Here is a 25508-nt window from a genome sequence, read left to right on the forward strand (position 1 = left end):
ATAATTAATCGTGCAAAACCTTATCAAAAGGAATCAATTTCCAATGCTTAATATGCACTAACATGTATTCTTTCATCATCCATTCAGATTGACATAAAACAATCGACTAACCTGTGGAATGGTGGAATAAAGACAAGACAACAATGTGCGTGTGATCAGCTCCGGTCTTGCTGGGTTATGACGATCAACGCAGCAGACCCATAACAACACACTGCACTCACATAGCGCCCTCTACTGGTCTGGCAGAACCACCATTCCTTCAATGTATTTTCACATACAGAGAATATATTAAATACATCAATTGTGACTGACCAACAATTGGGGCATCACACTCTCCCCACCACAGAAGGTGAACCTCTAACTTTTATGTCTTTATACATAACTTTAATAAGTTGGAACCATAACTGTGACTGGCATTACTTGGTACAAATTACTGGCATGGCCTAACCATGTGTGTGCAGTTGTGGGTACCATGGGTAGTGATTGAATTGAGTTTGCAGCTAATGTGTTTAGTGTAGGCAATGTTTGGAATGTGGGTTGTCCAAGGTATGGGTAAGTCATTCTTTGGGCAGGTTTTCTATCTCTTAGTGACCGTCTGATTACTCTATAGGGTTCTTGTTGCCCAGATCCTCCCTCTTTCTCCTCAGTAGCCTGCTCCTCTTGTTGACCTTCACATTCTGGCTCCATGCCTTGTTCCAGCTCTGGATTTTCAGGAGGCAGGTAGGCATCAGCTGGCAGGTGAGAATCAGCAGGTATGTACTCTGGTTCTGCTGGTATTTGACTCAAAGTTCCTCGCGTGCAAGTCACCGGTGAATCACCTCTCTCAGCGACACAGGGTCCATCCAATTCTCCCTGAGTCAGTACACTTTCTGATTCTTTTCTTTCAGATCTTAGATATTTTGAATTGCTGGCCCTCCTCCAATAATAACCTTCATCTTCATCAGAGCTAGACCCTCCATCTTCTCCTGCCTCTTCTTTTTGTGTGACCTTTCTGTTCTGCTGTCCTCTTGCCTCAACACTTTCTTTTTTTAACAATTCCTGTCTCTTTGGGTCCAGGCTCTCTGGTGTTGGTAAGTCATTCACAAGCAGAAGGAGGTTTCGGTGTAGTGTTCTGATCTTGCATTCATTGTTTTCAGGATGCACTTTGTATACAAAGTTGTCACCTAATTGCTCCTTCACAACGTAAATGATAGGCTCCCAATAAGAACGCAGCTTTCCTGGGCCACCTCTCTGACTCAAATTCCTTACCAGGACACGATCTCCAGGCCTTAGGACGACACAACTGGCTTTCCGGTCATAGTACTCTTTATTGCGAAAACTCATCTGCTTACTGCTTTGTGCTGCAATTCTATATGCTTCAGCCATTCGATCTGCCCAGCGTTCAGCATACCCATGTGGGGTGGTGAATCCATCTTCCTGCACCAGCCCAAACAATAAATCAATGGGGAGTCGTGGATGACGACCATACATAAGGTAGAATGGCGAGTACCCCGTAGATTCATGTTTTGTACAGTTGTATGCATGGATTGCCTTTTGCAGATGTTCCTTCCAGCTCTGTTTGTCCTTATCAGTCAATGTCCGCAGCATCTGAAGCAAGGTTCTGTTTAGTCTCTCTACAGGATTACTTTGGGGATGGTATGGTGTAGTCCTGGAGTGACCAACACCAGAGAGCTTCTGTAGGGTGTGGAAAAGGGAATTTTCAAACTCGCGCCCCTGATCATGATGTAACTTTGCAGGGAATCCGAAGCGAGGTATGAAATCATTGAATATTTTCTCGGCTGCAGTCTTCCCAGATTTGTTCCTGGTGGGATAGGCCTGGGCAAATCTGGTGAAGTGGTCAATCACCATAAGAATGTATTCATACCCCCCACGACTGGCCTCTAGGTGCAGGTAATCAATACACACTAACTCAAGGGGTGCACTTGATGTGATTCCTCCCATTGGGGCACGCACATGCGTTACTGGCTGTTTCTGTGTTATGCATGGACATTGGCGGGTCACATACTCTTCCACGCTCCTCTTCATTCCAGGCCAATAGAACCTCTCTCGAGCTAGCTGTAACACCTTCTCTGCCCCGACATGACTCATGTGGTTATGCAGCTGCTGGAGGACCATCTGCCGATACTTTGTGGGCAATACCAGTTGTCGTCTCTGTGTTGTTCTCCTATACAAGATGTTGTTTTCAAGTACCAACCTGTGCCATTCTCTTAACAGCTTCTTTGTGTCACTAGCTGCTGTGCACCGAACGTCAGGGGTCACCGTTTTACCAGCTTCCTTCAGTTTAATGACTGGTCCAATAACCAGGTCCTCCTGTTGGGCTCTACTTATTTCATCTGGACTGATGGCCAGTGAGAGCTGGTTATGGATCGTGACTGTATCTGGTGCCATAAAATTTAGAGCTGCTACCCAAGCTACATCTCCTTGCTTGGACATCATGTTGCCCTCCCAGGTTGCTTGGATGGCATTTTGTGACAGACCCTCTGTGCACTCACTGATGTACTGGTCCATATCCAAAGGGCAACGTGACAACAGGTCTGCATCATTGTTACTTTTGCCAGGACGGTATTTGATCTCAAACCTGAAATCTGCAAGTTCCCCCACCCAACGATAACCAGCTGCATTTAACTTTGCAGAACTCATCACATAAGTGAGAGGATTATTGTCGGTATAAATGGTAAAATACGGGGCATAGTAGAGGTAGTCACAGAACTTCTCGCACACAGCCCACTTCAGTGCGAGAAACTCCAGCTTGCCTGAATGGAGTCTGTAGTTTTTCTCAGCAGGCGACAATGTTCTCGATCCGTATGCGATAACTCGTAATTTTCCTTCTTGTCTCTGGTAAAGTACTGCCCCTAATCCTTGCTCAGATGCATCTGTGTGCAATACAAATGGGGCGTCAAAGTCAGGGTACGTAAGCACAGGTGGGTTTGTAAGCATGTCAATGAGTGTGTCTAAGCTCTGCTGGTGCTTGTCTTCCCACACAACCGGATGTCGGGATGGCAGCTGTGAACCCCTCTTCCTTTGCTTCTTCCGTCCTACTTGTGATGGAGTTTCTGATGCATTAGCCTGAAGCAGCTCATAAATTGGTTTTGCCAACCTAGCAAAATCTTGAATGTAGCTACGATAATAGCTCAGGAAGCCTACAAGACGGCGGACTTCGCCAACATTTTGAGGTGTTTTGTCACGGAGTACCCTCACAGCCTCCAGATCTTTTGGGTCCACTCTTACACCATCTGCAGACACAAGCCGACCCAGATACCGGACCTCTTGCTTAAACAGCTCACACTTAGCTGGACGTAGCTTGACGCCATGCTGCCGAAGAGCTCGGAACACAACTCGCAATTTCTCCACATGCTCTTCAAAGGATTTGGCAAAACACAGCACATCATCAAGGTAAGGCAGGCAACACTCATCGCGGATGGAATCTAACATCTCTTCCATACTCCGCTGAAAAGCGGCTGGGGCATTTGACAGGCCAAAGGGTATCCTTACCCATTCAAATAGGCCCCAAGGCGTCACAAATGCCGTCAAGTGCCTCGACCCTTCAGCCATGAACCCCTGGTGGTAGGCCTTACCCTGATCGAGTATGGAGAACCAACGGTATCCACCCAAGGTGTTCATGAGGTCCTGGATTCGTGGCAGAGGATGGCGATCGGGTACAGTTTTCTTATTAAGCTGTCGGTAGTCAATACACAAACGTAGTGCACCGTCTTTTTTTCGGACGCACACTACCGGTGCAGCGTAAGGTGATCGGGATTTTACTATCCAGCCCTTGGCAAGCAAGTCCTGAACATACTCCTTTACTTCTTTCAAGAGTGGCTTGGGTATAGATGTGTAGGCTTTTTGCACAGGGATGTCATCCTTTAAGCTCAATGTCATCTGTAGACTGGGGATGTTCCCAATGTCATTTTCATTATGGGCAAACACAGCCGACTCTTCATAAAGTAGTTGTCTCACGACTGCTTGGTGGCTGGACTTCAGGTGACTCAGATCTACGGGAGGATGCCACAGCATGCCACGGTCATCCGGCTGCACTGGTTGAGATGAGGCAGCTTCCTCTGAGCTGCTTGGTTCAGCTTGATCAGTCTGAATAATCTTAGCAATGGTTGCTATTTCCCCAAGTATAGCTCTTTTCGGGATGGTCACGTCATGCTTAGTGTGATTTCCAACTGGGACTCTTATGTATGACTGCCCTGCTTTGTGAATCTCAATCAGTCCTTCCCCAAGGTCAAGATGTCCCAGAGGTGAGGCCTCATCACTCGGCTCGAAGAGGACTGTGGGGTCATTGATATTGAAGTTAGGAGGTACCCTACATTTCACATTTGCCACTTGACCAGGCCGGATAGTGAAACTTTGCGGTCCTACTCTCACCCGAGCGGTGTCTGCATATACTTTGTCTGCGCGTATGAAGCCAACTGACACTTCCACAAGATCATCTTGAGTACTTCCAGTGCTACTCATCAAGGAATGCAAGGTGGTAAGAATGCTTGCACTATCCTTTGGCCCTGTAATTAGCTCAGAGACCACATTAAACCCCAAGAGAGGCCTCTCCAAATGCAGCTGACTGACCAGAAAGGGAACTTGGATGGAGTAGCGAGTCCCGTCATGTCCAGGTAAGCTAACGGTTGCTTCGACCCACCCACTGAATGGAATTACATCTCCATTGATGGCGAACACCTCCAGGCCAGCACTGGGTCCCACTATTTCAGATAAGGGGTGAACATCACATGTTGGTAGGTACTTTTCCCTCCAGCTTTGATCAATGATGCTAACCTGTGCTCCAGTGTCAAGAAGCATGCTTACTTTATGGCCTCCAATTTCCCCTTCCAGAAGACACTTCTTTCCAACAAACTGAACAATCTTTTCTTCCGAGTTCTGAGTTTGCCTTGTGTATGGCTTCCTTGCTGTACTACCTGTGTGATTCCATGACCCAACATTAACTGTATAGTTATGGCAATGTGACCCTGACTTGGGGACTGCAGTCTGTGGTGTGCTCTTTGATCTGGTGTCCGGCACTGGCCTGTTTTGTCTGTTCAGGCAGCCAACAGCCCTGTGACCCTCTTCACCACACAAGAAACAGTGGTTGCAGGTCTCTCCTTTCCCTTGCTTAGCACAGTTGGGACAACCTGGTCTTCTTCTCTTCTCAGGAGCTTTAGCTGTGCACTGACACTGCTGTTCTGTCATCTTGGTTTGCTGCAGTGAATTGACAACATTCGTCAGTGCTTCCACTTGAGTGATAAGTTTGCGAATCTCTTTATCAGTCTGTTCAGTAGTAGCAGCAGCTGCCTTAATTTCTGAAGCCCCTTCGATCTGAGCACTCCGTGCATGAGTGGCCTTATGTCGTGGCAGTGACTGCAGCCGACGTTGTCTTTCCTCCTCCTCACTTGTAACCTTTACAAGCTGTCTGAGAAGCATGTCATCAGTTACATCTCCTGCAGCAACAAGTTGCTTAAACTCACGACGAATCTCACTGTACTTGGGCCCAAGACCCTGGCAAACCGTATGAAGAAACACTTCTTGGATGGTCTTCGCGTCATATCTTATATCAGCTGTGCTTTGTTTAGAAGCGAACTGGATCTTTTGTTTAAGGCCAATAACACGATAAAGAAATTGCTGTGGATTTTCGTTTTCTCCTTGGCGTGCACACATCAAATTTTGAAACAGCTCAGTGCTACTCTTATCACCTAAATGAGACTGTAGCAGTCCTTTTAACTCTTGTACTGTCAATTCTTCTTTTTCCATTAACATCTCTTTGAAATTACCAGGCTTGGTTATTTTTAGGACCCCTCTAATAATTTCACCCTCGCTGAAATGTTCTTGTAGGCCCTCTTCAATTTGTCGGCATAAGCTGTTAAAGCTGATCTCGGAAGTGGAGTCACCAATCTGACCTCCATGGACTTTGAACTCTCTCCGTGAGAGATATGGGGGTTCTCTCCTGAACACCTGATCATCAGTATTATGTGGAGTAGGGTAAGTCTGAAGAGGGAGTGGGATAGAGCTGGGCTGTGGGGGTGTAGCATAAGGACTCTTAGCCTGAATCTTTCGGCCAAGCTCTTCGTACATTTTCAACATCTGCTGGTATTCAGTGTCTACTGTGTATGTGAGGGTGTGACTAGTATTTGTGTTTGTGTCAGATGTTGTGCGATCAGAATGGACCTGAGCTTGAGCTGCACTTGTGACATGTGTTTTGTCTCTTTGTGCTGTTATGTGCTGGGACTGACTAATTTGTGTAATTTTGTCTCTTAGATCAAGTAACACAGCCATTCCCTCATCTTCTCTTCCCAACAGGTTCTTACAACACAAAAACCCACTTACAAAATTAAAACATCCCTCTTCATCACCCAGTTCTACTTGTGAGTCCTCACTCTCGTCGATTTGTTCGATGTTTTTAGCGATAAAGAAGAGTTCATCAGCCGACAGTTCACAGAGGGCTTTTCTAATCTCCCTCACCAGGTTTCTTCTCTCATTTGCCATTGTACTGACCTCCAATACCACCGTTAAAAACAGTCAAACAACAGCAGGGATTCCATTCAGGGATTCACAGTAAGCTGGTCTTCGGATTCTTTCGGATAAGCTCCACTCCTCCAGCAGGCGGCGCTATCCCGGACGAGCCCCCAAGAACTGTAGCGGGTACAGGATTTCCGTATCAGCTGACAGTTAAGTGTTCCCAGCAATCTGTGGAATGGTGGAATAAAGACAAGACAACAATGTGCGTGTGATCAGCTCCGGTCTTGCTGGGTTATCTATTTTCCCAAAACATTCACATTGGAACAAACAGAAATGTCAAAAATATACATTATGTCACAATAAATCGTTTTTTATGCAAATCTTCACTGTTTCAGTCCTTTCTTCCAATTACACAGTGTTTTCATGAAGATCTGTCCATCAGCCAATCACTGTGTAACTCATTTGCATATTCAAAATGCTGTTCAGTGTTACATGACTTTATGTGCTTTCTCACAATCCAAATCAACTAAACAATATCACACATGTATCCAAATATTGAGTTTCTGTAGGTTTTACCCATTTAAGACCTTGCACAAGCATTTTAAAGTGAATTAAACATTATAATTACTTGATATAAAGACATATTTAAACATATTCACCTTAAATCAACACTGCAACAGGACATACATAGCATCCAATCGCGGGTGAACATCGCAAATTCAATTAATAATTAATCGTGCAAAACCTTATCAAAAGGAATCAATTTCCAATGCTTAATATGCACTAACATGTATTCTTTCATCATCCATTCAGATTGACATAAAACAATCGACTAACCTGTGGAATGGTGGAATAAAGACAAGACAACAATGTGCGTGTGATCAGCTCCGGTCTTGCTGGGTTATGACGATCAACGCAGCAGACCCATAACAACACACTGCACTCACATAGCGCCCTCTACTGGTCTGGCAGAACCACCATTCCTTCAATGTATTTTCACATACAGAGAATATATTAAATACATCAATTGTGACTGACCAACAATTGGGGCATCACATTACCATCTTGTATTTTTGACAAAATTTAAAGTTTTATTACATGTTTGTTCCTGAAATCCTTCCTTTTGCTGGGATCAGGACTGTTGGGAATCAAATGTATCCCAATCTTACTAAAAAGTTCTGAACAACACAAACTGGTGATTTGAATCAGATTACCAGATTTGAACAACCAATTTTTAAGATTTTATCCAATCCAATAGCTGCAATCCCTCCAGATTACTGCTGAATTACTGCTGGGCTCAGGATAGTAAATCTCACTGTTATAAATATTCCACATAGTAAATCTCACTGTTAATGAAGTAAAATGAATGTGAATCTCTGACAGGCTGATGAACAGACAGATGTAAGGAATCACAGAAGATGATGGACTGAAGACTGAAGAAAAAATATCAACATGTCCAGCAGAGAAAGCAGAGGTAAGAGTTTGATCTATGGAACTTATTGATAGTTGAATAAACAGTTATTTTTTTTTAAACAAAAGGCTTTAAAAGAAAACAACAGTTTGATTAAAAAATGGACTACTACTTGCACAACTACTTCCACGTTCAGTTTAATACAACTCGGTATGTCTGGCAGCGCACTTACATTCAGACATGAGAATGCAGATTATTATATGTTTTATGGCTGTGAGTTGATTAAAACAATAAGTCATGTTCTCTATGCGTTAACATGAAGTATCTTGAACCTGTTGAAATGTTCATATAAATATAATAAATATTTTCCTTTTAAATAATGTGCATTCAGAATGATAAATAAATATATTTCTCCCATAATCTGCCACAGTCTTCTCTTTAACAGTGTTTTTCTCTTGCTGATCATATTTCGTACCTGTTGAGTTTACATATTTAAATTTACGTGCCTTAAATAAATCTAACGATTTTAAATAATGAATTAATCTTAAACAATAATGCATTGCCAGCGCTACTACTATGAAAATTAAATTTTGGCATAAACATGTAAATTACATACAATTAAATGATTGTCAATTTAAAAAAAAAAACCGAGTGCTTTAAACATTTAATTAAAAAAATAATAACTAAAGGCTCGTTCTGATATTATTAATCAGAATATCTCTTCTACTGACACTGAAAATGTCTGAATTTTTAAATCTTCTTGCAGACACTCATTTTAGGTGGCGTTTAGTCTCAGTGACTACTGTACATCGAAAATATATAAAGCCGGAAATAAATTTGTACTTTCTCAAAACAGAAGTGCCTCACGAAGCTCAGTGAAAGTAGTTCATTATACAAGTTTACAGAAGATCTTCAGATTGTTGTATGCATGCAGTGAAACTTCAGATACCTGTTTGAGCATCTGCTAAAGGGAAAATTTATCTTTGTCCTTAAGATAAGATGATTTATTGACACGATTCATGTAATCTTTACTTAAAGTAAAAAGTTTATACATTTAACAGCTGCAGCGGTTGTCTTAATGGCATTAATCACATTGAATGTCAAGATTTAAAATACAGGTGCTGGTCATATAATTAGAATATCATCAAAAAGTTGATTTATTTCACTAATTCCATTCCAAAAGTGAAACTTGTATATTAAATTCATTCATTACACACAGACTGATATATTTCAAATTTTATTTCTTTTAATTTTGATGATTATAACTGACAACTAAGTAAAATCCCAAATTCAGTATCTCAGAAAATTATATTCTAATTTTCTGAGATACTGAATTTGGGATTTTACTTAGTTGTCAGTACTTAAGACCAATACCAAGAAAGGATTTTTAGAAATCGTGGCCAACTGAAAGTATGAACAAGAAAAGTATGAGCATGTACAGCACTCAATACTTAGTTGGGGCTCCTTTTGCCTGAATTACTGCAGAAATGCGGCGTGGCATGGAGTCGATCAGTCTGTGGCACTGCTCAGGTGTTATGAGAGCCCAGGTTGCTCTGATTGTGGCCTTCAGCTCTTCTGCATTGTTGGGTCTGGCATATCAGCATCTTCCTCTTCACAATACCCCATAGATTTTCTATGGGGTTAAGGTCAGGCGACTTTGCTGGCCAATTAAGAACAGGGATACCATGGTCCTTAAACCAGGTACTGGTAGCTTTGGCACTGTGTGCAGGTGCCAAGTCCTGTTGGAAAATTAAATCTGCATCTCCATAAAGTTGGTCAGCAGCAGGAAGCATGAAGTGCTCTAAAACTTCCTGGTATACAGCTGCATTGACCTTGGACCTCAGAAAACACAGTGGACCAACATCAGCAGATGACATGGCACCCCAAACCATCACTGACTGTGGAAACTTTACACTGGACCTCAAGCAACGTGGATTGTGTGCCTCTCCTTTCTTCCTCCAGACTCTGGGACCCTGATTTCCAAAGGAAATGCAAAATTTACTTTCATCAGAGAACATAACTTTGGACCACTCAGCAGCAGTCCAGTTCTTTTTGTCTTTAGCCCAGGCGAGACACTTCTGATGCTGTCTGTTGTGGCAAGAGTGGCTTGACACAAGGAATGCGACAGCTGAAACCCATATCTTGCATACGTCTGTGCGTAGTGGTTCTTGAAGCACTGACTCCAGCTGCAGTCCACTCTTTGTGAATCTCCCCCACATTTTTGAATGGGTTTTGTTTCACAATCCTCTCCAGGGTGCGGTTATCCCTATTGCTTGTACACTTTTTTTCTACAACATCTTTTCCTTCCCTTCGCCTTTCTATTAATGTGCTTGGACACAGAGCTCTGTGAACAGCCAGCCTCTTTTGCAATGACATTTTGTGTCTTACCCTCCTTGTGCAAGGTGTCAATGGTCGTCTTTTGGACAACTGTCAAGTCAGCAGTCTTCCCCATGATTGTGTAGCCCACAGAACTAGACTGAGAGACCATTTAAAGGCCTTTGCAGGTGTTTTGAGTTAATTAGCTGATTAGAGTGTGGCACCAGGTGTCTTCAATATTGAACCTTTTCACAATATTCTAATTTTCTGAGATACTGAATTTGGGATTTTCCTTAGTTGTCAGTTATAATCATCAAAATTAAAAGAAATAAACATTTGAAATATATCAGTCTGTGTGTAATGAATGAATATAATATACAAGTTTCACTTTTTGAATGGAATTAGTGAAATAAATCAACTTTTTGATGATATTCTAATTATATGACCAGCACCTGTAAAAGCTGAGTTTGTTCATGGCAAACTTCTTTTGATAATCAATAAATCTGTTAATTTTTAAACTGTTCTCATTAATGTTTTTTGGTAGTTGCTATTAGTTGTTATATTCCAGAGTCAAATTTCTGTTTTTTCTGCAGCTGTTGTTCACAGTTCTGCTTGCAGGAGAAGATGGAGCAAAGAGACAGCACCCGACAGTAAGTCTATAGATGAATATTGATGACCATGATGAACAACATGGAACTAATGTGGGCAGTATTGGTCCATCTAAAACACAAATATAAAATTCAGACCTTAAAAGCAGCTCCTGCTGTTGTGTTTTCTGTGGTATTGGAATGTTTCAGCTTGTTTCTCAACATGTTATTCGTGTGTGTGTTTCAGTGAGTGATCTGAGGATTGTTCTCCTGGGGAAGAATGTGTCAGAAAACAGTGGAGTGGGAAACTTCCTGTTGGGACGAGCAGCGTTTGACAGTGAAGCTCCTCCAGATGTTGTAGAGAGAGTCGGAGGAAGATTGAAGAACAGACACGTGATGGTCATCAACAGTCCTCAGCTGCTCCAGACAAACATCTCAGATCATCAGATCACACAGACAGTGAGAGAGTGTGTGAATCTGTCTGATCCTGGACCTCATGTGATCGTTCTGCTCCTCAAACATGATCAGTGTTCAGCAGAAGATCAGGAGTGTGTGGAGAAGGTGCTGGACTCTTTCTCTGAGAGGGTTTATCAACACACCATGGTGCTCACCACACAAGAGCCCACTGAAACCAATGACATCCTACATAAAATCATTCAGAAATGCTTCAACAGACACTTCAGACTTCAGAGAAGCAGCTCTCCTGATGATCTTCTGCAGATGTTTGAGGACATTGTGACAATTAATGATGGACGACACCTGGTTTGTGCAGAAGGTTCACAGTATTTCACAATGGAGCAACAAGCCACAGAAAGATGTGAGTGTGATGATATTTGATGTTTCTAGAGATAAATTAACAGTTTTTAAATGTTCTTCTTCTACTGTCAGTTTCAGAGTGTGTGAAGCTGAATCTGGTTGTGTGCGGGAGTGATGGGACATTAAAATCCTCCGTATCAGAGCTGATCCTGAGAGACGTGGAGCTTCATGGATGTCAGATCAGTCTGGTGGAGCTTCCAGCTCTGTTCAACACTCGTCTCTCAGAGGAGGAAGTGATGCGTCAGACTCTCCGCTGTGTGTCTCTCTGTCATCCTGGAGTTCATGTTTTCCTCCTCATTATTCCTGATGCTCCTCTCAATAATGAAGACAAAGCAGAAATGGAGGAGATCCAGAGGATCTTCAGCTCCAGAATCAACAAACACATGATGATCCTCATAATGCAGAGTTCAGAGCATCAGACAGCAGAACTCGATGAAGAAACACAGTCTGTCATTGAGAGATTTGGAGGACGACATCATTTTTTTGGTCCCAACACACAAGTGTCCACATTGATGGAGAACATTGAGAAGATTCTGGAAGAAAACAGAGGAGAGTTTTTCTCCACAGAGACATTTCTGGAGGCGCAGGTGAAAAAACTGATGAAATATGAAGAGATGAAGAAGAAAATTCATTCACTGGAGACACATTTACTGACTCAAGGTAATGAGCAGAAAATCAGTTTATGTCTAAATCATTAGAGCTAGAAAAATGACAAAACAAATTGAATTTTACATTTAAATTCTACAGCAGTTTTTTATTTTTATTTTATAGTAGTGTTTTATGCATTTGTATTTTGTAGTGTGCAATAGAGAGCAATAGAAGCAATCAAGCCAACAATAGAGCAACAATATGCTGTGACTAGTCCCAATTAGTCTAGCATAGCACACACCACCAGGATTTAAAAAAAAAAAAAAAAGAGAAAATAGTATTGTATGTTAGTATTAATGGGTCAAGTGTTGACAAAAAAGATGCGTCTTCAGCAGTTTCTTGAAAATAGCTAAAGATTCGGCAGCTCGGGTTGAGATAGGCAGGTCATTCCAACAGCTAGAAACAGTCCAGGTAAAGGTCCATTAAAGTGATTTTGTGACTCTTTGGGATGGCTCCACAAGTCATCATTCACTTCCAAGCATCTGGAGGGCATGTATGTCTGAAGTAATGAACATAGGTATGGGGTGCCGAGCCAGTGGTTGTTTTGTAGGCAAACATTAGTGCCTTAAATTTGAGCAAGTGACAATTAGCAACCAAAGCAAATTTATGAAGAGGCGTGACATGCGCTTTCTTCGGCTCATTAAAGACCAGTCTTACTGCATCATTCTGGATCAGATGCAGAGGTTTGACAGTACATGCTGGAAGGCCAGCCAAGAGAGCATTACAATAGTCCAGTCTGGATAGAACAAGGAGCGGACAAGGAGTTGTGTGGCCTGCTCTGATAGGAAGGGTCTAATCTGCCTAATGTTGAATAAGGCAAATATGCAGGATCAGGTATTTTTAGCAAAGTGATCTGTGAAATTTAACTGATCATCAATCACAACTACAGAGTTCCTGGCTGTCTTGGAAGGAGTTATGGCAGAAAAATCTAGCTGACTGGAGAAATTGTGATGAAGTGTTGGGTTGGCACAGAACACAAGCAGTTCTGTCTTAGCAAGGTTGAGTTGAAGGTGATGGTCCTTCATCCAGCCAGAAATGTTTGTCAGACAGGCTGAGATGCAAGCATCTCCCATCGGATAATCTAGTTGGAATGAAACAAAGAGTTGTGTGTCATCAACATAGAAGTAAAAGGAAAAAACATGTTTCTGAATGGCAGATACCAGTGATGACATGTAGATGGAGAAAAGAAGTGGCCCAAGCACTGAGCTCTGAGGCACCCCGTTAGCTAGATGTTGTAACTTAGACAACCTTGAGGGTTGACATATCCAGCGAGATGAGTACTGATGATTTGGAAGTTGCTTGTACCAGTCTCAGGGCTTCAGTAACTGAGAGCAGGGCAGTCTCAGTTGAGTGGCCACTTTTGAAGCCAGACTGGTTGTTGTTCAGGAGGTTGTTCTGTGTAAGAAAGGTAGAAACTTGGTTGTACATGACTTGTTTTTGCAATGAATGGAAGAAGGGATACCAGTCTGTAATTTTCTAGAAGTGCTGGTTTTACAGTGGGTTTCTTAAGCAGTGGGGTTATCCAAGTCTGCTTAAATGCTGTGGAAAAGGTACCAGTGTGAAGAGAGGTGGTGATAATGTGAGTGATTGCAGGTACAATTGAAGAAGAGATGGTATGAAGAAGATGACTGTGGCATTTACGAAGTACATTACTAGCCATAGTCAGAGACCTTCAAACCATAGTCAGAGACCTCCAATGGAAGTGGAGACAAGGTGCTCCCTCTGTAATCATGAAAAGGGGCTGTCATAGGAAAGGAGAGCGAGCAATACCGTCCACTTGCATCCTGCTTCTTCATCTGTCGGCCTCTCCCAGTACAGGAGGTACAGAGGTAGTAGTGATGTTCAAGAGTGGCTTGACACAAGGAATGCGACAGCTGAAACCCATGTCTTGCATACGTCTGTGCGTAGTGGTTCTTGAAGCACTGACTCCAGATGCAGTCCACTCTTTGTGAATCTCCCCAACATTTTTGAATGGGTTTTGTTTCACAATCCTCTCCAGGGTGTGATTATCCCTATTGCTTGTACACTTTTTTTCTACCACATCTTTTCCTTCCCTTCGCCTTTCTATTAATGTGCTTGGACACAGAGCTCTGTGAACAGCCAGCCTCTTTTGCAATGACATTTTGTGTCTTACCCTCCTTGTGCAAGGTGTCAATGGTCGTCTTTTGGACAACTGTCAAGTCAGCAGTCTTCCCCATGATTGTGTAGCCTACAGAACTAGACTGAGAGACCATTTAAAGGCCTTTGCAGGTGTTTTGAGTTAATTAGCTGATTAGAGTGTGGCACCAGGTGTCTTCAATATTGAACCTTTTCACAATATTCTAATTTTCTGAGATACTGAATTTGGGATTTTCCTTAGTTGTCAGTTATAATCATCAAAATTAAAAGAAATAAACATTTGAAATATATCAGTCTGTGTGTAATGAATGAATATAATATACAAGTTTCACTTTTTGAATGGAATTAGTGAAATAAATCAACTTTTTGATGATATTCTAATTATATGACCAGCACCTGTAAAAGCTGAGTTTGTTCATGGCAAACTTCTTTTGATAATCAATAAATCTGTTAATTTTTAAACTGTTCTCATTAATGTTTTTTGGTAGTTGCTATTAGTTGTTATATTCCAGAGTCAAATTTCTGTTTTTTCTGCAGCTGTTGTTCACAGTTCTGCTCGCAGGAGAAGATGGAGCAAAGAGACAGCACCCGACAGTAAGTCTATAGATGAATATTGATGACCATGATGAACAACATGGAACTAATGTGGGCAGTATTGGTCCATCTAAAACACAAATATAAAATTCAGACCTTAAAAGCAGCTCCTGCTGTTGTGTTTTCTGTGGTATTGGAATGTTTCAGCTTGTTTCTCAACATGTTATTCGTGTGTGTGTTTCAGTGAGTGATCTGAGGATTGTTCTCCTGGGGAAGAATGTGTCAGAAAACAGTGGAGTGGGAAACTTCCTGTTGGGACGAGCAGCGTTTGACAGTGAAGCTCCTCCAGATGTTGTAGAGAGAGTCGGAGGAAGATTGAAGGACAGACACGTGATGGTCATCAACAGTCCTCAGCTGCTCCAGACAAACATCTCAGATCATCAGATCACACAGACAGTGAGAGAGTGTGTGAATCTGTCTGATCCTGGACCTCATGTGATCGTTCTGCTCCTCAAACATGATCAGTGTTCAGCAGAAGATCAGGAGTGTGTGGAGAAGGTGCTGGACTCTTTCTCTGAGAGGGTTTATCAACACACCATGGTGCTCACCACACAAGAGCCCACTGAAACCAATGACATCCTACATAAAATCATTCAGAAATGCTTCAACAGACACTTCAGACTTCAGAGAAGCAGCTCTCCTGATGATCTTCTGCAGATGTTTGAGGACATTGTGACAATTAATGATGGACGACACCTGGTTTGTGCAGAAGGTTCACAGTATTTCACAATGGAGCAACAAGCCACAGAAAGATGTGAGTGTGATGATATTTGATGTTTCTAGTGATAAATGAACAGTTTTTAAATGTTCTTCTTCTACTGTCAGTTTCAGAGTGTGTGAAGCTGAATCTGGTTGTGTGTGGGAGTGATGGGACATTAAAATCCTCCATATCAGAGCTGATCCTGAGAGACATGGAGCTTCATGGATGTCAGATCAGTCTGGTGGAGCTTCCAGCTCTGTTCAACACTCGTCTCTCAGAGGAGGAAGTGATGCGTCAGACTCTCCGCTGTGTGTCTCTCTGTCATCCTGGAGTTCATGTTTTCCTCCTCATTATTCCTGATGCTCCCCTCAATAATGAGGACAAAGCAGAAATGGAGGAGATTCAGGGGATCTTCAGCTCCAGAATCAACAAACACATGATGATCCTCATAATGCAGAGTTCAGAGCATCAGACAGCAGAACTCAATGAAGAAACACAGTCTGTCATTGAGAGATTTGGAGGACGACATCATTTTTTTGGTCCCAACACACAAGTGTCCACACTGATGGAGAACATTGAGAAGATGCTGGAAGAAAACAGAGGAGAGTTTTTCTCCACAGAGACATTTCTGGAGGTGCAGGTGAAAAAACTGATGAAATATGAAGAGATGAAGAAGAAAATTCATTCACTGGAGACACATTTACTGACTCAAGGTAATGAGCAGAAAATCAGTTTATGTCTTAATCATTAGAGCTAGAAAAATGACAAAACAAATTGAATTTTACATTTAAATTCTACAGCAGTTTTTTATTTTTATTTTATAGTAGTGTTTTATGCATTTGTATTTTGTAGTGTGCAATAGAGAGCAATAGAAGCAATCAAGCCAACAATAGAGCAACAATATGCCATGACTAGTCCAGTTACTCTAGCATAGCACACACCGCCAGGATTAAAAAAAAAAAAGAAGAAGAAATAAACTAGTATTGTATGTTAGTATTAATGGTCAAGTGTTGTTCAGCAGTTTCTTGAAAATAACTAAAGATTCGGCAGCTCGAGTTGAGATAGGCAGGTCATTCCAACATCTTGAAACAGTCCAGGAAAATGTCCATTAAAGTGATTTTTAGCCTCTTTGGGATGGCTCCACAAGGCACCATTCACTTCCAAGCGTCTGGAGGGCATGTATGTCTGAAATAATGAACATGGGTATATGTGTGCTGAGCCAGTGGTTGTTTTGTAGGCAAACATCAGTGCCTTAAATTTGAGCGAGTGACAGTTAGCAACCAAAGCAAATTTATGAAGAGGCGTGACATGCGCTTTCTTCGGCTCATTAAAGACCAGTCTTACTGCATCATTCTGGATCAGATGCAGAGGTTTGACAGTGCATGCTGGAAGGCCAGCCAAGAGAGCATTACAATAGTCCAGTCTGGATAGAACAAGGAGCGGACAAGGAGTTGGGTGGCCTGCTCTGATAGGAAGGGTCTAATCTGCCCAATGTTAAATAAGTTAACCCTCTACTGCACACATGTTGATGGCACATGAAAAAAAAAAATTCCACATCATTTTTTGGTTCATTTGGGAACATTTTATCGATTTAAAAAAAAAAAAAAAAAATTCCCCCCACCCTCCCCCAACCCCAAAATATTTTTTCGTTGCCTCAGGGCAACGTTGTGCGACAATGGTACAGAGTCATAGAGAAAATTATCATCAAAATCAAATTTAAAAAAAAAAAAAATCAAGAAATCATTAAGTAAAAAAGGAAAAACACTTGAAAGACATTGATATATTGAATTTGATACATGCATAGGTCTGTACCATGAAACATGCAATTCTGAACATGCAAAATAAAAAAAAACTTCATAAAACCTGACAAAAGGCTTCTCTACACCTTCACACACACACACACACACACACACACACACACATATTTTTTATGTACAGTTCATGTCATTTTAAATAAGATTACTAAAGCAAATAATATTGCCTTCTTCTCACACCATGTGCTCCTGTGACCATGTGTCAGAACAGGACGTCCCACCTCTTAATGGTGCTTGATATTGACTCCAACACCTTACTGGACTGTTATTTGGTACTTTCTCGACCTTTCTAATTAGTTGTTATCATTTAAAGAAAAAATTTCTAAACATAGGGCTTAAGAAAACTTTCCATTGCCTGAGGGCAACGCTGTGCTGTAGAGGGTTAAATCTGCAGGATTAGGCATTTTTAGATCTGTGAAATTTAACTGATCATCAATCACAACTACAAAGTTCCTGGCTGTCCTGGAAGGAGTTATGGCAGAAAAATCTAGCTGAATGGAGAAATTGTAATGAAATGTTGGGTTGGCACAGACCACAAGCAGTTCTGTCTTAGCAAGGTTGAGTTGAAGGTGATGGTCCTTCATCCAGCCAGTCTGTCAGGGAGACTGAGATGCAAGCAGCTTCCGTCCGATTGCAGGTACAATTGAAGAAGAGATGGCTTGAAGAAGATGACTGTGGCATTTGCGAAGTAGATTACTAGCCATAGTCAGAGACCTTCAAGCCGTAGTCAGAGCCCTCCAATGGAGGTGGAGACAAGGTGCTCTCTTGCGATCATACAAAGGGGCTGTAATAGGAAAGGAGAGCGGGCAATACACTTGTATCCTGCTTCTTCATCTGTCGGAGTCTCCCAGTACAGGACGTACAGAGGTAGTAGTGATGTGGTGCCACTCACGTCTCACACCTCCATTGGTCACCTCCCTTTAGGACTGACAGTTCAGAGGTGGTAGCATAATTTTGAATTTTGAATTACAGGCAACTTTGGTGGGTGATATCGCCACTTGGGTCCCACATCCTCATCTGTTGCCCTTGCAATACTTGGGAGTACGGAGGAAGTTTCACATTCCTATGGATATACATGGAGTTGGAAACATTGACAATGGTGAGGAGAATGGACTGTTCACAAAGGGGATGAGCATGACAGCTAGTTGTGTCCCGCTTTCCTATCTGTCGCCCCCTCCGATATGAAGGTTGCAACCATTTCCACATGTATTCACATATGAATGGGCAGTACAGACGAGGAGAATGGGCATTACCACCACTTGTGTCTTATTCTTTTATCTGTCGACCCTTTAGTTTGGACCTGCAGGTGATGGTGTGGACAAAGGGAACTATGTTAACACATTTTGTAATGTTTGCTAGGATTAATGAAATATCAGAGCATAAAAAGTGGTCATAGTCCCCATTAGTGGCCCACTCTCACTCTCTCTGCACTTCTTGCTAGAGCTGTAATAATGGCAACCAACTGATAAGGTCCATTTGGTTGAAAATAGTTGAGGGAGGGGATATGGCAACCTTCTCTCTCAGTGGCCCCAAAAGATTACTCTGGATAATCCATAGAGGTTTGGCAGTGAAAGTCTTTCAGTAATACAGTTGTAATCTGGCTCCCTGAAGGGGGAACGAAGCTGAGTCATTCTGTGTGTCTGTGTGTCTTCCTTTAAGGTGATGATGTTTTCTGCAGGAATTTTATAGCCTGCCTGTGTGTCTGTGACATTATCCGACTGCTTTAGTCAATCAGGATGGCATGTAATTACACATATTTCAGACATGGTTCACGCAGTGCTTTCCCATTTTGTCAAAACCATGGCACAGCATGTTGTTCTTCTTCTCAGGGAACCGTGTTACATAACCTGTGATGTTAGGATTAATTCATTTGATAATTTATAAAATGTCTTTAATATCTGGCTGAACCCAACTATCATCTTACTAGAGGCTTGAGGTAAGTTGTGCTAAAATGTATTAAGCTGTTTTAGGTACGGAAAAGGAAATAGGCTACATTTTAGTGTTGGATTTGCCCAATTGCGGTTTTCCAATTGGACGGGGAAGTTTTCTTGCGCGTTCGATCTTTTCAGTGTGGCAAAGTAGTTTAATTCCAAGTAAACTTTTATCTGACTCCATTTTATTATGACCTCAAATTTAGTTTAGAATGCCAACTGATTATTGACCATTTATATGATAATTTATCTAGACATTTGATTACTCTATTTAACACTTTTCTCTTATTGTACTCATTCATTTGGATTCCTATAATGCTTTGACTCTTGTACCAGCCAGGTATACAATTTCATGTACACAAACTTGTCAGTCTTGGTCATTAGACAGAGGCGATATTCTAGAGGCCGTACCGACTTCTCATTCTAGAATATGTTTATTTAGTCCCCATAGATCTGGACACACTGAATTAAGGTAAGATTACTTTTAACTATAAGCCATGACCATTACCATAAAATCAGGCTGACCAATTTAGCTTCTTCTAGTGGTAACTTTACATAATCATGCAGTGGTTTACCCACAGACACTTAGTTAGAATAATCTCACCATAATCAGAGGTTGAGACCAAGTAAAGTTGAGTCAGGTAAATGTATCATGTCAATCATATGATCAATTCAAAGATGTTCAATACAAACAACAACTGCTCAGAAACAGAGTAAAAGATTACAGGATCGAGCCCTGAGCCTCCTGCAACATCTCTTTAAATACCCAGACCAAGACAGAAACTTCTTTCAAATGGAAACATGAGTTTTCAATGGGAATTTGCATTAATCAGGGTTCCAGATTTGCGTTAAAGACCCCGTGAAGGTGGACACACCCACTACAGAGAGCAAAATATCTCTAAAATCTTAAAACATTTATTACCTTCTGGTTTACTTCTGTGGGAATAAGACATTTGTACCAGTCACACTGAGACATTTTAAATGATACCAAACATGAATAATGTTGTATGATAACTGTTCACATTAAACCATATAGATTTTGGGTGAATTTCAGGTCATCTCTGCATGTAGAGAGAAGAAATGGGGGAAGAGGGGGAGAAGGAAAGGAAATGTAGATTAAGGCATACTGAGGTGTGATTGACTCAGTGTGATTGTGTCTCGGATGGGGATACTAATTTCGCAAGAGAGAGTCCAAATGTTAAAGGTGCCCTAGAATCAAAAATTTAATTTACCTCGGCATAGTTGAATAACAAGAGTTCAGTACATGGAAAAGACATGCATTGAGTTTCAAACACCATTGTTTCCTTTTTCTTATGTAAATCTCATTTGTTTAAAAGACCTCTGGAAAACAAGCGAATCTCAACATAACACCGACTGTTACGTAACAGTCGAGATCATTAATATGTACGCCCCCAATATTTGCATATGCCAGCCCATGTTCAAGGCGTTAGACAAGGGCAGCCAGTATTAACATCTGGATCTGCACAGCTGAATCATCAGACTAGGTAAGCATGCAAGAACAATAGCGAAAAATGGCAGATGGAGCAATAATAACTGACATGATCCATGATATCATGATATTTTTAGTGATATTTGTAAATTGTCTTTCTAAATGTTCCGTTAGCATGTTGCTAATGTACTGTTAAATGTGGTTAAAGTTACCATAGTTTCTTACTGTATTCATGGAGACAAGACTGTTGTTATTTTCATTATTAAACACTTGCAGTCTGTATAATTCATAAACAACTTCATTCTTTATAAATCTCTCCAACAGTGTGTAATGTTAGCTTTAGCCACGGAGCACTATCAAACTCATTCAGAATCAGATGTAAACATCCAAATAAATACTTTACTCACATGATTTGATGCATGCATCCAGCATGCATGACAAACATCTTGTAAAGATCCATTTGAGGGTTATATTAGCTGTGTGAACTTTGTTTTTTGCACTGTATTACAGTCGCAAGCTCGCTGGGCAGGGAGCGTGCGATTTAAAGGGGCCACAGCCCCTGAATTGGTGCATAGTTAATAATGCCCCAAAATAGACAGTTAAAAAAATTAATAAAAAAAAATCTATGGGGTATTTTGCGCTGAAACTTCACAGACACATTCAGGGGACAACTAGGACTTATATTACATCTTGTGAAAAAACATTCTAGGGCACTTTTAATTTCCTTTGTTTGCTCAAAGAATAGCCCTCTCTTGGTCCAGACAGTCCGGCAATCAGTCTTACAAATATAACAAAGATTATATTTTATTCATCAAAATAAGGAAACGGGTGAAAATTGCTCATTGCACCCCAATCCCCCTGTTGGTTTCTGAGTCACTTGAATTAATAAAGATGTTTTCTTAAATTTCAGTATGAATTGATCTGTTTTAATTTTCAGGTTCAAGAAAAAAAACAGATGAAGTGAGGATTGTGCTGCTGGGAAAAACTGGAGTTGGGAAAAGTGCAACTGGAAACACAATCTTAGGAAGAGACGCATTTACAGCAGAAACATCTCAAGAGTCAGTGACTAAAGAGAGTCAGAGAGAAACATCTGAAATCAACAGCCGACACGTTACTGTGATCGACACTCCAGGACTGTTTGACATTGAACTTTCTAATGAGGAGATCCAGAGAGAAATCAGCCACTGCATCTCCATGATCCTGCCTGGACCACATGTGTTCATCATTGTGCTCAATTTAGGACAACGATTCACTCAAGAAGAAGCAGCATCAGTGAAGATCATCCAAGAGACATTCGGTAAGAAATCTCTAAAGTACACCATGGTGCTCTTCACCAGAGGAGATTATCTGAAGAACAACACCATTGAACAGTGTTTGGGAAAACCTGGATCTCCTTTGATGAAGCTGATTGAAGCGTGTGGAAACAGATTCCATGTGTTCAATAATAATCAGACTGGAGACCGAACACAGGTGTCTGATCTACTGGAGAAGATAGACAACATGGTGACAGCGAACGGAGGGAGTTTCTACTCATGTAAGATGTTCAGAGAGATGGAGAGAGAGAAACAAGAACAACAGATGAAGATCCTGATGGACAGAGTCAGAGAAAGAGAAGAACTGATAAACAAACTAGAAGAAGAGATGAAAAGAGAACAAGACAAATATAAAAATGATATTGAGCAACTAAAGCAAGAAAAAGAGAAAGTAAAAACAGAAAAAGAAAAATGTCAAATCAAATACGACACAGAAATAGACAGACTGCTAAACAGAATAGAGAATGAGAGGAAGAAAAGAGAAGAATATATAGAAAAAGAAGAACAATATAAAACACAAATACAAGAGAAAGAGAGAGAAATCCATGAAATGAAGAGAGAACAAGAGATATTTAAAAATGAAATAGAGGAAATGAGGCAAGAAAAAGAGATAATAAAAACAGAAAAAGAAAAACTTCAGATCAAATATGAAACAGAAATAGACAGACTGATGAACAGAATAGAGAACGAGAGGAAGCAAAGAGAAGAATATAATGAGAGAGAAGAGCAATACAAAAGACTAATGAAAGAGAAAGAAGAGAGTGAGGAAAAGATGTGTGAGGAGATGAAGAGAGAGAGAGTGGAATGGGAAAAACAGAAACTACAGGAAAAGACAAGAAGAGAAGAAGAGGATGAGAAAAGAAGAGAGAAAGAACAGAGAGTTTGTGATGAATTTAATCAGAGACTGAAACAAGAGAGAGAGAGAATGGAAAGACAGAAAAAAGATCTTCAATCTAAACATGAAGAAGAAGAAAACAAGATGAAGATCCTGATGAAGAAACTGAACAGAGAAAGAGAAGAACTGATGAAGAAACATGAAGAAGAGAAAGAGAGAATGAAGATGATGATGGAGGAAGAACGACAGAATCAGGACAAAGAGAGAAAAAGAAGAGAAGCAGAGTTTAAAGAGAGAGAAGAACAATACAAAAGACTAATGAAAGAGAAAGAAGAGAGTGAGGAAAAGATGCATGAGGAGATGAAGAGAGAAAGAGATGAATGGGAGAAACATAAACTAGAGGAAAAGACGAGAAGACAAGAAGAGGATGAGAAAAGAAGAGAGAAAGAACAGAGAGATTGTGATGAATTTAATCAGAGACTGAAACAAGAGAGAGAGAGAGTGAAAAGAGAGAAAGAAGATCTTCAATCTAAACATGAAGAAGAAAAAAACAAGATGAAGATCCTGGTGGAGAAACTGAACAGAGAAAAAGAAGAACTGATGAAGAAAAATGTACAAGAACGACAAAATCAAGACAAGGAGAGAAAAAGAAGAGAAGAAGAATTCAAAAGAGAAAATGAGAAACATCAGACAGAGACACAAGATGAGATGAGACGCGAACGAGAGACATTTAAACATGAAAAAGAGGAAATGAGACAAGAAACAGAAAAAGTAAAAACAGAAAAAGATCATCTGAAGACAGAAAGAGACAATCTGCAAACAATGTTACAGAGTGTGTGTGTGGTGGTGTTTTGTATTGTTCTCTATTGGTTGTATTGTTGGTGCCATCCTCCACCTCCTCCACCTTGTCCACCTTGTCCACCTCCTCCTCCTCCACCTCCTCGCTGTTGGCTTTGGTGACTTTTTCAAAAGGAATACATTTGCGTAGCATATTTCGTGAACCCATACATTAGTGGATGTTTAGTTAACTATATTCTCAGCCTTGCTCATGACTTGCTTAAACTACAGTTGTTTACTTCTAGGTAACAGTTTATAATGTTTTCATTAGTATGCACATTTTGTGCAGTCGATTGTAACTGAATGACAGGCTCTTCGTGTAACAGCAGAACATCTTCAGCTATTGTCTACAATGAGTTCAGCGCGTTGTGCTCTTACTTTGTGATGATACATGTCTTAGCTTATGCTTACCTGTTGTGACTAACATTCTCTGGTTTTCTGGTTGTTGACAAATGCTGAAAATGTTGCTGAAACTATGGTCTATTGTCTTTTCATGGTTTCCTTGAAGAACGATACACACACCACAAGGTTTAATTTTTCAATTGCACAATAAAATCAACCATCCCATTTTATTATTCTGGGTGTCCTGTACTTTCAATTATTTGTTCATCAGGGACCCAGTGCTGCACAGAGATACTCGCCCTGGGATTTGCAGTAAACTCACGGACATAAACTCGCCAGTCTGATCTTCGTCAGAGGGTGTAATAAGTTGGCTAATACCTTTAGTCGGTTGCCTACTGCTCACTTGAACAAAAGTGTATTTTAATTTAGCCACTTCCATACATCTTACTAAATCAGCGGTAAACAGAAATCAAAAGGTCTTCAGATGAAGTGTCTACTGCTCCTTCAGTTTGTTCTACCCTGGACACAGATTTACGGTAGCATTAGCCTCCCATAATTTACTGGTAATAATGATTTCAGGAGAATCTAGAGTAAATCAAATATGTTTGTTTGTTTATTTATCCATGTCTTTTTAGATAACTGGTATCAATCTCAGACAAAATAATTTGCCAGATCTATGAAAACTCTACTTAGAGGTTGTTCCACATTATTGAGCAAGTCACAGTTCTCATGCAAAATGGGGAGGAAGAAAGATTTTTCTGAAGATGAAAAGCATGAAACGGTCCAATGTTGTGCAAAAGGCATGAAAACAACTAATATTGTGTGAAACTGAATGGAAATGATCAAATTATCATTAGATTTTTTCTAAAAACAGTTTCAAAAGTGTTTTTCAAACTTTCTCATGGCTTTCACTTTCATTCAGCAGCAAAAAAATTTAAGAACAAGTATACCAAAATAGATATTAATATCTATTTTGGTAAACTTGTTCTTAGTCCACAGACAATTTTTACAGGTTTCTTTCAGGTGTTACAGGCAGTGATGTATTTATAAAATAAATCCCAGCCGCTTGAGCCTTTTGTTGTGTTTCATTTCAGTAATTTTGGCAGTCAAAGCTGACAAGCTCTGTCAACTAATGAGAAACCCTATAGGATTCAGACTGGTGCTTTTCTTTTGGACTGCTCCAGATTTCCATCTGATCTGTGACATTTGGTCCGTCTGTTTGAGACTTCTGTCGTCAGTCCGCGTCTCTTCCATCCACCAGCCAGAGTGTTCTCCATCTTCTACCTGAGACACTCTAAATCGACTACTGAGCCAGTTCTGTACTGGACCTCCTTCAGGGATCGAACTGT

General features: G+C 40.8%; 3 protein-coding genes across 3 annotated transcripts in view; 2 read left to right on the top strand and 1 right to left on the bottom strand.

The window, feature by feature from the left end:
- Positions 1–25508, top strand: part of LOC137017073 (zinc finger protein 502-like) — a 634288-nt gene that overhangs the window by 494656 nt on the left and 114124 nt on the right. The window lies entirely within an intron of this gene.
- LOC137017074 (uncharacterized) lies at positions 343–7395 on the bottom strand. Its single transcript, XM_067381011.1, has 2 exons — positions 7285–7395; positions 343–6675 (listed from the first exon to the last, which is right to left on the bottom strand). The coding sequence occupies exon 2, from the start codon at positions 6472–6474 to the stop codon at positions 385–387; it is 6090 nt and encodes a 2029-aa protein (XP_067237112.1). The 5' UTR covers positions 6475–6675; positions 7285–7395; the 3' UTR covers positions 343–384.
- On the top strand, positions 7790–24880 carry LOC137013916 (uncharacterized). Its single transcript, XM_067377970.1, has 9 exons — positions 7790–7921; positions 10768–10824; positions 11009–11578; positions 11650–12237; positions 14881–14937; positions 15122–15691; positions 15763–16350; positions 16875–17007; positions 21762–24880. The coding sequence occupies exons 1-9, from the start codon at positions 7900–7902 to the stop codon at positions 23938–23940; spliced, it is 4764 nt and encodes a 1587-aa protein (XP_067234071.1). The 5' UTR covers positions 7790–7899; the 3' UTR covers positions 23941–24880.

The sequence above is a fragment of the Chanodichthys erythropterus genome, chromosome 3, assembly GCF_024489055.1.
Source record: "Chanodichthys erythropterus isolate Z2021 chromosome 3, ASM2448905v1, whole genome shotgun sequence".
NCBI lineage: Eukaryota > Metazoa > Chordata > Actinopteri > Cypriniformes > Xenocyprididae > Chanodichthys > Chanodichthys erythropterus.

Bases quoted from the DNA above. Each gene is read 5' to 3' on its own strand.
- LOC137013916 (XM_067377970.1), top strand. From the start codon at position 7,900: ATGTCCAGCAGAGAAAGCAGAG. The intron at 7,922-10,767 runs GTAAGAGTTTGA...TTTTTTCTGCAG, and splicing joins GTCCAGCAGAGAAAGCAGAG to CTGTTGTTCACAGTTCTGCT. The intron at 12,238-14,880 runs GTAATGAGCAGA...TTTTTTCTGCAG, and splicing joins GACACATTTACTGACTCAAG to CTGTTGTTCACAGTTCTGCT.
- LOC137017074 (XM_067381011.1), bottom strand. From the start codon at position 6,474: ATGGCAAATGAGAGAAGAAACCTGGTGAGGGAGATTAGAAAAGCCCTC.